Raw genomic sequence first — 14,781 nt, forward strand, 5'->3', positions numbered from 1 at the left:
ACTAATCAGACCTCTCAGAGCTCCCAGGGACTAATTAAGCCACCAACCAAACAGCATACATGGGTTGGTCCGTGGACCCCGCTACATATGTAGCAGAGGACTGCCTTGTCTGGCATCATTGAGAGGGGACATGCTTGGTCCTGCAGAGGCTTGGTGGGAGTACGTGGGTGGGAATGAGTGGGTGGGAGGGGGAGCATCCTCTTAGAGATGAAGGGGAGGGGGGATGGGTTAGAGGGGTTGTGGAGGTGGGACCGGGAAGGGGGACAACATTTGAAATGTAAATAAATAAGATAATAAAAGACAAATGACATTTTTATCTGGCTTCTTTTCTTAAATCTTAACTTTAAGTCTGAAATGGGTAACTTTACTCTTTGTAGCTTCTATTGACTTCCCAGAAATCACTAATCTGAAAACAAAATATATCATCCATTGATTTTCAGTCAAACCTATCTGTTTGAACTGGAGAGGTAGCCCAGTACTTTACAGTGTGTACTACTCTTGCAGAGGATGCTAGCTCAGTTCCCAGCACCTACATCAGTCAGCTCCAGTGGACCTAATGTCCTCTTCTGGTAGCCAAGCATCCATACATCAGAACACACACACACACACACACACACACACACACACACACACACACACACACACACACATGAATGTACACATGCACACAGTTTAAAAATTAAGCTGCATCGTAAAATTTCTAGGAAATAAGAATTTGTAAATAAGAATACTGTTTCAATGTCCTCTCAAGAAAGTTCATGACACTTGTGATTATTTTAAGTTTCTATTAATTTGAGCATAAGTACTATAGGGTAATAGAATTTTCTATCTGTTCACTGTTCAGTAAGGTTACCATGTAAATGACCTTTAACATTCCACAGAAATGCTTTACCAAGTTTTGTATAACTAGCTTTTAATGCATCTATCTTTTAAAATATTGATGCCATCTTTCTTGTTCTGTATGTGTAGGACTTCAGCCACAAAAGATAAAAAGGAAGACTTGGATATCTCTGCTTTAGAGCAAAAAATCCCCCCAGGAAAAGCGAAAGGTAGGTTTGCTTTTGAGATGGATAATTGTTTATAGGTCATTGACCTTTTATTTAATACAGTTCTGATATCAACAATTATTATTTTTGTGAGTTTTCTGGATATTGAATAGGAAAAAGAGCCCCCTATACCACTCTGAGAAGCATGTCCTCAGTGAATACATATTATTATTATTATTATTATTATTATTATTGTTATTATTGTTATTATTGTTATTATTATTAATGACTTCTATATCAGACACCGGCCTAAATTATGTCTACACAGTGATACCTGTCCGAACTCAAAAAGCTAATAACAGTGAAGAATCATTGATAAAACTTTCCGTGATGATCAGGGTATTGTCTGTCTTTCCAGTAGGACAGCTGTTACCCACAGAGAACTACTGACCAGTTGACACGTGGCTAATAAGACTAGAGAACTTAACTCTAAAGTTTAATCGTAACTTACAGCAAAATATAAATAACTGTAGTTCAGTGGCTTCCATACAATCAGAATTTATCATAATTAATAAAAAGTTGCAAAATTTAAATATTAGCTTAAAGTTATTAATATTATCTCAACATTTTTGGATATGTGTGATTGTACCAAATTTCTCATCTTCGCCTGTCACAAAAATGACAAATGCCTTTGCTAAAGGAAAACTGATGAATGGGGGACTTTTCATTAAAAGGAAGAATATTTTGTTTAAAAGCATTACTCATTCCCGTGCTCTGTTTTGATTGATTCATTTTCCTTATTTTCTGTATTAATGTCTATGGAGAAGATGAAAACATCAATGTTTATACACCCCGGATGTGAAAGAAAAAAGATTAACTCACCCATGGCCACAGTCAGAGTAAAAGTATCTAGCATAGCATCCATCAGCAATATGCACGTGTGAGACTGAGAGGCTTATGGTACCAGGAAGATAGTGGCTTTTTAAAAGCATTTGTGTTAAAAAGTGCAAACCACTTTTTAAGTGAGTGAGTTGGCTTGGGAAAACAGTTAGAGAGATATTTATAACAATGGATCAGAGACACCACAAGTGACTTGCAGATATGATTTGTTTGTATGCCATTAAAGAGAGAACCAAAGGTAATTTGTGAAAATGAATATCTTTGGTAAAACACGTAAATCCATTAAAGTGCTATGATCGGCAGTGACATGAATACTTTTGTGTATTTTAGACAAAAATGTCTTAGGGAGATTGATTATGAAATCATTCACAAATTGTCAATGTTGCATTAAAAAAAAAAAGTCTCACTCAATAAAGTACCCAGAATGAAAGTAAACAGTGGGTTCAAAGAAACCAGATAAAGCTGGGGTCAGAGAGAGTTATTTTTGCCCATTAAGAATATTTCTTTTAAAGGAATATATCAATGTCTTCACCAAGCTGTCTAGGATAGTAGAGGATATGAAATACTTTAGTTTACCTTTATACTGCCGTCTCAAAGAAAAGTCATTGTCTTTATTATCTAAAAAAATAAGAGAGAGAATTATCTATGCCTTCCTTCTTTCATGCCATTTCACTATCTCACTTCCCCCCTCCTTGGTGTCCTTTACTGTCTTGACACTGTGCTTATGTACCCCTGTCATGTCGCATGTTGGCAAAGTCAGCCTGTGTAGCTACCAATATCAGCAGAACAGGACTCTCTTCTGCCTCCCTTACCTTGTTCTCTCTAGAGGAAAGCATATTATTGTGGTTGGAAGAAATAATAAGCTTTGTACACATTTTGTTCACCAGCAGATGAATGAATACCTCTGCTAATACTTTGTTAACATTAAGCCATATTATTCCAGAGCTCTGAACCAGAGATCACAGGCGTCTCTCATTAACAGAGTTAATTAAGGCTGGATAAATAGAATTTGGAAGTTTCTGATGAATTCTTGCCAAGGCTAAGTGGAGAAGTTATTATCTGATAAAGCTGAAGAATATTAATGCCTTCTTTTCCAGGAATTGAGTAATCTTCAATATTGATTTAAATTGCTCATTGTGATTTGTGTCCTTAAAGATTTGGAGGAAATATGGCCATGATTTATAAAAGAAGGCACCACTTCCAGAGGTGCTTCTCATGAAGTTACTGGTTGAGGCTTTGTGTATGCTTTTTATGTGTTCAATGAAAATTCTGTCTCCAAAGAATAAGACATCATTTTTGTACTATCTTCATGATTGGGTTATATAATTTTAAGTCTCTTTGTTTTGTTTTCAAGACAAATCTCTCACTCTCTGGCTCAGACACTCCCTGAACCCTCAGGTATTTTGCAATATCATCCTCTCACGTACTCAAGGCCAGTGCCATCGTGCCTGGCTCTGTTTTATAATACAAATGGTCTTTTAAAGATTATTTAACCTTTCTAACATTTTCTTTCTTTTTATTTTCCTTCTTTCCTTCTTCCTTTCTTTCCTTTTCTCCTAGTAACAAGCCACAAGCACAAGCTGAGCAGATCCTGAGCATTCTAACCTGACTACCCCACTACCCAGACAAAGACTCCAGTACTTGCTAATCTGGTCTTGTCCCGGTTCACTCTGGTCCATGTGTTCTCTCATCATTGTCTTGTGGTGCATCCTGGTCCCTCCACATGACCGCTCCACAACGTTTTCTCCTCATGCTCTTCTCTCTCTTCTTTCTTGGACCCACCTCAACTGGCATCAGAAATCCCACCGTATTCTCTTCTACCCAGCTAATTGGCTGATTAACTCTTTATGTAACCAGACTGCTTCCTTCTACCTTAGTCTGCCAAGGGTCAAAATTCTCTTGTGTTGGATTTAGTTTTGTGTTGTGTTTCTTTCTAAGACAAGGCAGTTGACACTATAGATTGTATTAATTTAACACATCTATAATGATTAAAGAAACTTGAAAACTGTCTTGGAGAATGGTTTTGTGCACTGTGTAAAGGATGTCTTTGTTCAAAGGCTGATTTATTTCTGTACCAACAGAGAGTTGAGTACAATCTGGACTTTAGTATTGTTTATTTTCTGAAGATTACCTGCCTAAGTTATTGGATTTGTTCTTTCTTATCACCTCTTTACATTCTTTTCTTAAATAAATAAATACTTGAAAGACTACTTCAAGTAAGACCCATGTTCTGTCATCACGTTGCCTGTGGGTTGGTTTATTAACAAGCATGAATACATGTCTCCTATTTTAAGATGTGAAGTGTCCTGAATTGAAGAAGAGGATGGAGACATTGCTATCAGAGGCCATCCACCTCGTTAAAAGTCTGGAAACTGACAGAGCAGAAGCAGAACAAGCTTTAAGACAACAAAAGTCAAGAAAGAATAGGATTAGCATGAAAATTGACTCTTGGTCCATCTGGAAGCACCAAGAACTCCCAGTAGCTGTTCAGAAAGGTAATAAAAGGGTTTCTCTTCTGCCTTTCTCCATTACAGTAGCAGAGAGAGAATAGACCACTCCTCTGGATACATTATTTACTAGTAGATGTTGCTTACAGACTGGAGCATGAATGAAATACAATATTAAACACTGAGATGAATCCAAAGACACTAATCTTGACTGTGGGCTTTTAAGTATGTTGAAAATCTTATTCATTAATATATCACAGGGGGAGACAAACTTTTGACATAAATTACTTACCATAATTGTACCAATATTTGAGTTATTAAAAATCCATAAATCTGACGGCCTTGTTGGTATCATTAGCTATGTTTGGGGATATAGAAAAATCTAAGTGACATGTTGGGAATGGTACAAATTTACTTTTGAGAACTGAGATGTAAATTCAGTTGGAAAGGAGCATTTAGCAAGAAGGTAACTTTAATATGTTTGCAAGAGTAACTTGTTCAATAACTTTAAGAAAATGTGTTCTTTAGAGCATAGAGAGGAAGAGCTAGGATGGAATATTACACAACCTAAAGTTTCTAGTTACTGTATCACTGAAGTATACTCTGTATCATTAAAACACTCAGGACTAGTCCAGAGGCTAGAACTTCATACCCTTTTGAGTGAAGGAGTCATTGGCACTAAAGTAATTTTTTTAAAGTAGGATACTCATACTGTCTCTCACTTGAGATAAAGGGCTATGCTATTGGTCATTGCTCTGTATAATAGGCATTAACTTAAAGCATATGTCATGTAGAACACACAAATAAATGTTTGTTATTGGAAATTTTTTATTTACATTTCAAATGTTCTTCCCTTTCCCCGTTTCCCGGCCATAAGCCCCCTATCCCATCCCCCTCTTCTTTTTCTATAAGGGCATTCCATATTCCCAACCACCCCCTTTTCCCACCCGACCCTGACATTCCTCTGTACTGGGGGGGTCCATCCTTGGCAGGACCAAGGGCTTCTCCTCCCATTGGTGCACAACAAGGCCATCCTCTGCTACATATGGAGCTGGAGCCATGGGTCTGTCCATGTGTGCTCTTTGGATGGTGGTTTAGTCACTGGGAGCTCTGGTTGGTTGGCATTGTTGTTCTTATGGGGATGCAAACCCCTTCAGCTCTTTCAATTCTTTCTCTAATTCCTCAAATGGGGACCCCATTCTCAGTTCAATGGTTTGCTGCCAGCATTACCTCTGTATTTGCCATGCTCTGGCAGACCTCTCAGGAGACAGCTATACCAGGCTCCTGTCAGCATTCATTTCTTAGCTTCATCAATATTATCTAGATTTATATAGTTATCTATATAAATGAGCTGTATACCCAGGTGGGGCAGGCTATGAATGGCCATTCCTTTAGTTTCTGCTCCAAACATTGTCTCTACATCCCCTACTATGAACATTTTTGTTTCCCCTTTTAAGAATGACGGAAGAATCTACACTTTGGTTGTCCTTCTGATTGAGATTCATGTGATCTGTGGATTTTATATTGAGTAATTATAGCTTTGGGGCTAATATCCACTTATCAGTGAGTGCATACCATGTGTTTTGTTTGTTTGTTTGTTTGTTTGTTTTTGTTTGTTTTGTTTTATGTGATTGGTTTACCTCACTCAGGATGATATTTTCTAGTTCCTTTGCCTATGAAATTCATGAAGTCATTTGTTTTTGATAGCTGAGTAGTACTCCATTGTGTAGATGTACCACATTTTATGTATCCATTTCTCTGTTGAAGGGCATCAGGGTTCTTTCCAGCTTCTGGCAATTATAAATAAGGCTTCTATGAACATAATGGGGCATGTGTCCTTGTTGTATCTTAGAGCATCATTTGGGTATATACCCAGGAGAGGTATAGTAGGGTCCCCAGGGAGTGCAATGTCCAAATTTCTGAGGAACCTGCAGACTGATTTCCAGAGTGGTTGTACCAGTTTACAAATCCACCAACAATGGAGGAGCGTTCCTCTTTCTCCTCATCCTCACCAGCACCTGTTGTCACCTAAGTTTTGATCTTAATCATTGGTGTGAAGTGAAATCTCAGTGTTGTTTTGATTTACATTTCACTGATGACTAAGGATATTGAACATTTCTTTAGATACTTCTCAGTCATTTGATATTCCTCAGGTGAGAATTCTTTGTTTAGCTCTGTATCCAATTTTTAATAGGGTTATTTGGCTCTCTGGAGCCTAACTACTGGAGTTCTTTGTATGTATTCCTTACTAGCCCTCTGTAAGATGTAGGACTGGTAAAGATCTTTTCCAAGCCTGTTGGTTGCTTTTATGTCCTAATGACAGTGTCCTTACAAAAGGTTTGCAGTTTTATGAGGTCCCATTTGTTGATTCTTGATCTTAGAGCATAAGCCATAAGCATGGTGTTTTGTTCAGGAAATTTTCCCCAGTGCCCATGTGTTCAAGGCTCTTCCCACTTTTTCTTCTGTTAGTTTGAGTGTATCTGGTTTTATGTGGAGGTCCTTGATTCACTTGGACTTAAGCTTTGTACAGAGCAATAGGAGTGGAGTGATTTGCATTCTTTTACATGCTGACTGCCAGTTGAACCAGCACCATTTGTTGAAAAGGCTATCTTTTTTCCACTGAATGGTTTTAGCTCCTTTGTTGAAGATAAAAATGACCATTGGTGTGTTGGTTCATTTCTGGGTGTTCAATTCTATTCTATTGATCTACTTGCCTGTTTCTGTACCAATACCATACAGTTTTTTAACACTGCTGCTCTGTAATAGGGCTTCAGGTCAGGGATGGTGATTCCTCTAACATTCTTTTATGGTTGAGGATAGTTTTTGCTATCCTGGGTTTTTTGTTATTCCAAATGAATTTGCAAATGGCTTTTTCTACCTCTAGGAAGACTTGAGTTGGAATTTTGATGGCGATTGCAATGAATGTGCACATTGCTTTTGGCAAAATGGCCATTTTAACTATATTAATCCTGCCAATCCATGAGCATGGGAGATCTTTCCATCTTTTGAGATCTTCTTCATTTACTTTCTTCAGAGACTTGAAGTTCTTTTCATACAGATCTTTCACTTGCTTTGTTAGTGTCACACCAAGGTATGTTACGTTTTTCGTGACTATTATGAAGGATGTCATTTCCTAAATTATTTTCTCAGTCTGTTTATCCTTGAGTAGAGAAAGGCTACAGATTTATTGAGTTAATTTTATACCCCGACACTTTGCTGAAGTTGTTTATCATGCTTAGTAGTTCTCTGGTGGAACTTTTGGGGTCACTTAAGTATACTATCCTATCATCTGCAAATAGTGATATTTTGATTTCTTCCTTTCCAATTTGTATCCCTTTGACCTCCTTTTGTTGTCTGATTGCTCTGGCTAGGACTTCGAGTTCTATATTGAATAAGTAGGGAGAGAATGGGCAGCCTTATCTAGTCCCTGATTTTAGTGGGATTGCTTCAACGTCTCTCCATTTAGTTTGATGTTGGCTACTGGTTTGCTGTATATGGCTTTTACTATGTTTAGGTATGGGCCTTGAATTCCTGATATTTCCAGGACTTTTATCATGAAGGGTTGTTGAGTTTTGTCAAATGCTTTTACAGCACCTTATGAGACAATCATGTGGCTTTTTTTCTTTGTTTGCTTACATAGTGGATTTTGTTTATGGATTTCCATATATCAAACCATCACTGCATCCCTGGGATGAAGCCTACTTGATCATGATGGATGATCATTTTATGTGTTCTTGGATTTGGTTTGAGAGCATTTTATTGAGTATTTTACATCAATATTCATAAGGCAAACTTGTCTAAAGTGCTTTCTTTCTTGGGTCTTTGTTTGGTTTAGGTATAAGCGTAATTGTGGCTTCATGGAAGGAATTGGGTAGCACTCCTTCTGTTTCTATATTGTGGAACAGTTTGAACAGTATCAGTATGAGGTCTTCTACGAAGGTCAGATAGAATTCTGCTCTAAACCCAACTGGTCCAGGGCTCTTTTTGGTTGGGAGACTTTTAATAACTGCTTCTATTTCTTTAGGAATTATGAAATTCTTTAGAAGGTTTATCTGATCTGGATTTCACATTGGTATAAGATATTTGTCTAGAAATTTGTCCATTTCATCCAGATTTTCAAGTTTGATTGAATATAAATGTTTGTAGTACAATCTGATAATTTTTTGAATTTCCTCACTTTCTGTTGTTATATCTCCCTTTTCATTTCTGATTTTTTCTTAGTTTGGATACTCACTCTGGTCCCTCTGGATACTCTGGCTAAGGGTTTATCTATCTTGTTGATTTTCTCAAAGAGTCAACTCCTGGTTTTGTTCATTCTTTGTGTAGTTCTTTTCGTTTCTACTTGGTTGATTTCAGTCCTGAGTTTGATTATTTCCTGCCTTTTACTCCTCTTGGGTGTGTTTGCTTCTCTTTGTTCTAGAGGTTTTATGTGCTTGTCAAGCTGCTGATGAATGTTCTCTCCAGTTTCTTTTTGGAGGAACACAGAGCTATGAGTTTTCCTCTTAGCACAGCTTTCATTGTGTTCTATAAGTTTGGGTATGTTGTACCTTCATTTTCAGTAAATTCTAATTCTTTAATTTCTTTATTTCTACTTTGACTAAATTATCATTGAGTGGAGCGTTGTTCAATGTCAATGTACATGTGGGCTGTCTGTTGTCATTGTTGTTATTGAAGACACTGAACATTGTTGTTATTTAGGATTGAGAGTTCATCTTGGTGGATTTTTCCTTTGATGAGTATGAAGTGTCCTTCCTTAGGTTTTTTGATAACTTTTGGTTGAAAGTATATTTCTTTTGATATTATAATGGATACTGCAGCTTGTTTTTTGGGACCATTTGCTTAGAAAGTTGTTTTCTAGCCTTTTATTCTGATGTCATATCTGGTTGTTCCCCCCCTCCCCATGGTGTGTTTCCTTTATGTAGCAAAATGCTGGGTAATCTTTGTGTTTTCAGTCTGTTAGTCTATGTTTTTATATTGGAGAATTGAGTCCATTGATGTTAAGAGATAATAAGGAATAGTGATTATTGTTTCCTGGTTTTTTTGTTGTTAGATGTAGAATTATGTTTGTGTGTTCTCTTCTTTTGGTTTCATTGCAAGGAGATTACTTTCTTGCTTTTTCTAGGGTGTAGAATATTTCCTTGTATTGGAGTGTTCCATCTATTGTCCTTTGAAGGGCTAGATTTGTAGAAAAATATTGTGTAAATTTGGTTTTGTCATGGAATATCTTGATTTCTCCATTTATATTAATTGAGAGTTTTGCTGGATATGGTAGTCTGGGCTGACATTTATGTTCTCTTAGGGTCTGTATGACATCTGCCCAGGGTCTTCTGGCTTTCATAGTCTGTTGTGAGAAGTCTGGTGTAATTTTTATAGGTCTATCTTTATAAGTTACTTATCCCTTTTCCCTTATTGCTTTTAATATTCTTTCTTTGTTTGTGCATTTGGTGTTTTGACTTATGTGATGGGAGGAATTTCTTTTCTGGTCCAATATATTCTGTAGGCTTCTTGTATGTTTATGGGCATCTCTTTCTTTAGGTTAGGGAAGTTTTCTTCTATAATTTTGCTGAAGCTATTTACTGGCCCTTTAAGTTGGGTGTCTTCACTCTCTTCTATACCTATTATTACTAGATTCTATATTGTCATTGCATCCTGGATTTTCTGGATGTTTTGGGATAGGAACTTTTTGCATTTTTACATTATCTTTAATGGTTGTGTTGATGTTTTCTGTGGTATCTTCTGCCTCTGAGATTCTCTCTTACATCTCTTGTATTCTGTTGGTGATGAATCTATGACACCTGATCTCTTTCATAGGTCTTCTATCTATAGACTTGTCTCACTTTGTGCTTTCTTTATTGTTTCTATTTCCATTTTTAAATCCTGGATGGTCTTGTTTAGTACCTTCACCTGTTTGGTTGTGTTTTCCTGTAGTTGTGCCAGGGATTTTTGTGTTTCATCTTTAGGGCTTCTAAATGTTTTCCTGTGTTGTCCTGTATTTCTTTAAGGGAGTTACTTATGTCCTTCATAAATCCTCTCTCATCATCATGAGATGTGATTTTAAACCCAAATTTTGCTTTTTCAGTGTGTTTGGATATCCAGTATTTGTTTGGGAGAACTGGGTCTGATGATACCAAGCAATTTTGGTTTCTGCTGCTTAGGTTCCTGTGCTTTCCTCTCTCCATCACATTGTCTCCAGTGTTAGCTTGTTTGCTGTCTCTCACAATGGCTTGACCTTCCTGTAGGCTAGTGTGTCAGCATACCTGTAGACCTCTTTTGTTTTAGCCCATTGTGGGAGCAGAGACCTGCTCCTGGGTTTGCGGGACCTAAAGCCTCTATGCTGTTTTCTTGGCACAGAAGAGTTGGTCTTACTTAGTCTGTTCTTAGTGCTCTTGGTGACTGGCTTTCAGCTCTCAGTGCAAGCAGAAACACAAAGGGTCCTGCTGCTTACTGCTCCTAGGTCCTTGTGCCCAGAAGGCACAGAGGGCACTAGGCAGGTTCCTCTTGGGCCAGATATGTGAGTAGAAGTGGAGATCTCCCCTGAGGTCTCAGAATTGTCTGTGCTTATGAGGCTCTTGTTCTTTCCCCCATGGGATTTGTGTGCAGGGAGCTGTGGGACCAGTTTAGCTCCATGAATAAACTTTTATTGTAACACTAAATCTCCTAAAAATATGATCTTCAAAGTAGACACGTGCATTCTGAGGAATTGCAAGGAGATATCATTTAAATAGTCTTTTTGTATAATTCTTTTCTTGAGCCTAAATTATTATATTAATATTCTGCTAATGCATTACTGCATTTCTAACTGACTTCTAAACTTATTTATGGAATGCAAATATGACGAGACATGAGAGGATCAGAATAACTACCTGAGGACACTGTAGAACCCAATAGGTTCTATAGTTGCCTCTTACTCATCTCCACAGAGCATCTGTAGTTTCCCTCATTGTCATTCCTCATTAGCAGTGGTAGAAAAGCTGATATTGGGAGCTGATCTTTTGAATGTTGTTCTGGTTGCCTTATAAGCCCTTTAAGATAATTTAAAATCCATGGTTTTGAGTCTGTTTGGTGTAGTATTCAGGGAGCTGTAGAAATAAAATTAATATAGATATGTATACATGCTAGTAAATAATAAATGCAATAAATTCTCATGATGGATAATAACTTATGGTTTGGATTAACTGTTAATCAATACTATTAAAGGTCCACTTAAATTTCAAATGTGTATTTACTTGCTTCATTTTCTTTATGTGAGTTATACATGCAGTGTAATTCAAAGTCATTACTATATACTTGTTAAGAACTTTCTGGGTGAAAAAGGTTTTGAAAAACTATTCCCAGTAACCAACTGGCTTTGTATGGATATAAATAGGACACAATCCTTAATGTTATTAATCTGCTTATGAATTTAGAAATAGATATTTTCTGTTCCTAGAATCGTAAAGTTTCTTGTATCATAAATTTAAAAACTCAGGATTTTTAAACAGCTGTAAGTAGGATGTTTGTCAGAACAAACATTTAATAAAATTAGGGAGCCCATCTGCTGCTTTCCTAGATCTGTTCTAGGGGCTCCTCCAGTCTTCCTGTCTGCTACAACACATATGTTTTGTTTCAACTCCCAGAAAGCAGGTTTCCAATGACTTGTGCTAAAGATGTTTTCTAGAGTCTAACTTCCTTTTGGGTCAGCCAATGAGAATCCACATGGGAAATCATTAAAATTTCATTGAGGAGGGTGGGACAGTGTATTCATAGCTCTAGTACTTTCCTCCCTGTATCATCTTAACACACCTCTGAAATGATAGCTCTTGTTATCTATCTGATATCTAGTGCTATCTAAGAAATTCTTCATCTCTTTTTCTATCAAAAAGATAAACAGAAATGTCTTCCCACATAAATTGGGTGTTATATGATCCTGCAAGCTATAAATTGGTTTGTATAGCTTTGTTCTCTTGTAAAATAAGGTGACACACACATTTTACCATACACCACAGGCATCTGGAAGAACAAATGAATCAAATGAATGGCTGCCTCAGACTCCCCTGGGGTTCCATGTACCTACTTTTACCAGTTTCCCGTTTTCCACACATCTTTGCCTGTGGATCTGTGAATACTTTTCTATGGCTCTGTAATGAAAGAGGAAGAAATCTTAGTTCCGAGAATGAACATGTTTGGCAGTATGTGATACACTTCCTAGAGCTGGCATGACCTGCTCAATTTGAGAACTAGAGGCAGCTTTCCACAAGAAGAATAACTTTAAGTACCCCTGGAAGAATAGTTGGGCAAGACATAGGTGGGAAGTAGCAAATGAGAAAAGAAGCACTCAGGGGATGAAGAATATAAATGTGAGATAAATCCACACAATAGAATACACACACACACACACACACACACACACACACACACATGCACAAACAACCGTACACACAAATACACATGTGCACAGACAAGCATGCATGCGAACATAACCATACATACACATATACATGTATGCACACACAAGCACACAGACACACAGAGACACATGCACATATCTACTTAAAAAGATAGACAATGTAAAGTAGCTAATTAAACAGACATACATGAAAACAAAAAGTATAGAAAACTGTGACTGATCCTTCTACCAGGGCGTGGTTGGATACTGGCCTTTGAGGACAAAAAGAGCAGAAATGGTAGGGTTAGGATTCTGAAAATAGGATCAGCTTCAGTGAGACAGCTTAACTTTATTTAGGGTAACAAAGGCTATTTAGATTTGGGGAGTAAGTAAGAATTTCCAGGGTTGATAAACATTGTTGGCTATGGCAGGAATACTTCATTTACATGAAAAAGCATTCCAAAACTAGACAGGTTCTTCTAGGGTGTTGGGAGTTGGACCTGTAATCTAGACATAGACTGTGTGACTTTCCTCAGAGGTTTTTTTTTTTTTTTTGGGGGGGTTACAGACAGGAAGGTCTCATTGGTTATAAAACAATACCTAATTATCATATGGTGGGAAGGACTGAGCAAGATTTATGTGCTGAATCATGCAGCAGTTGCAAGGTCATCCTCTAGATAAAGTCAGGCACCTCTGCTTTCCAGATAAGATCAGGCAGCAAAGAGGAAGTCCCACTCAGAAATGGAGTCCTCCATTTAGTGCCCAGCTCAGAGAGCTGATTTGGATATTATGGACCGTGGCCTTAATATCAGGGTCTTCCAACAGAAAACTAGTGACAAAATTAATCAAAATCAAAGTATAAAGGAATCAAATTAAAAAGTGACACACATGGTTTCTTGGTGAACTCTATCCCCTCTGGCTATTATAATCTTTCTACATTTTCCACAGGTTTCCTGAACCCTGAGGAGAGGTATTTGATGGAGACATCCCATTAAAGGTTGAGTGTTCCATGCTCATTCATTTTGCATAAAATGTCTGGCTATAAGTTTTTTTTTTAATTTATTCCCATGTGCTGCAGGAGAAAACTTCTCTGATAATGACTGATCTACAAGCATAGTATATAAGAATGTTATTAGGGGCCATCTATTGCTACTTTTTTATATACACGTAGTGTTTCATTTTATCCTAGCCCTTCAATTGTTCTTGGCCATCCATGGAGGATGAAATGTGGCTTCTATTTCATGGAGTAAGCCTTAGGTCAAATCAGATATTGGTGGACAGTAAAGGTCAACGATTCACTGAAGAATGATACCCTGAACTCAAGTAGCATGCAAAGAGTGTTTTATTCTGCAGAAATCTAAGCATGTTGGGGTCTCCCATTACCAAAACAGAGAGACAACTAAGTGAGCTTGCGGGCCTGATTTAAAGCACATTAGAATTCTGAAGTAGGTAGGTTTTGTCTTCCTCTATCTCCAGACATTCCAGAACCTTTATTGGAGCATGGTGGCTGGAAATTGTTGCTGAGGAATCCTGGTTTTTGTTTGTTTGTTTTATTTCATTTGTTTGGCTTGCCTGGGCTTGCCTGGACTTGCCCAGTTCTTAAGCCTAATCTACTAAACTGAAGCCTTTCATGGAGTCAGCCTAGCCTTCTGATTCTCCCTTCAGTTTTGGGCCATCTCAAATACTTGAGATGGTTAATAAATCAGTTCTTTAACAAACCTAACTAAAGGATTGATAATATAGGGGCCATAAGACATAAGTAACATCAGTAGGATCTGATTTTAGTCTCTTTCTGACTGCCATAGATTCTTTGACCACCCCAGAGTGGTCAACTTCAAAACCAAGCCTTATCAGGCTACTCCCACAAACTTTGTGTCATCACAAAGATTTACCTAACATATCTTACAAGCAGGAGAGCATTGTACATTAAAAGGTTTGCCACTGGTTTGGTGTTTATATTTCTCCTTTTGTAGTATACAGACTACATTCTTGTATCAAAGATGCAAGAATGCAGGGTGAAGGCTCTATGTGGGCACCAGGTCGACTTCTCCACTTTCAATGAGTTACATATCAACTTAAGCTC

General features: G+C 37.5%; 1 protein-coding gene across 1 annotated transcript in view; it reads left to right on the forward strand.

The window, feature by feature from the left end:
• The window catches only part of Ccdc178 (coiled-coil domain containing 178), a 349,742-nt gene that overhangs the window by 27,037 nt on the left and 307,924 nt on the right, over positions 1–14,781 (forward strand). Inside the window, exons 6-7 of the mRNA XM_032886100.1 lie at positions 970–1,049; positions 4,181–4,381. Of these exons, the coding sequence (XP_032741991.1) occupies positions 970–1,049; positions 4,181–4,381 (281 nt within the window). The remainder of the gene's footprint in view (positions 1–969; positions 1,050–4,180; positions 4,382–14,781) is intronic.

This window comes from Rattus rattus, chromosome 15 (genome assembly GCF_011064425.1).
Source record: "Rattus rattus isolate New Zealand chromosome 15, Rrattus_CSIRO_v1, whole genome shotgun sequence".
Classification (NCBI taxonomy): Eukaryota; Metazoa; Chordata; class Mammalia; order Rodentia; family Muridae; genus Rattus; species Rattus rattus.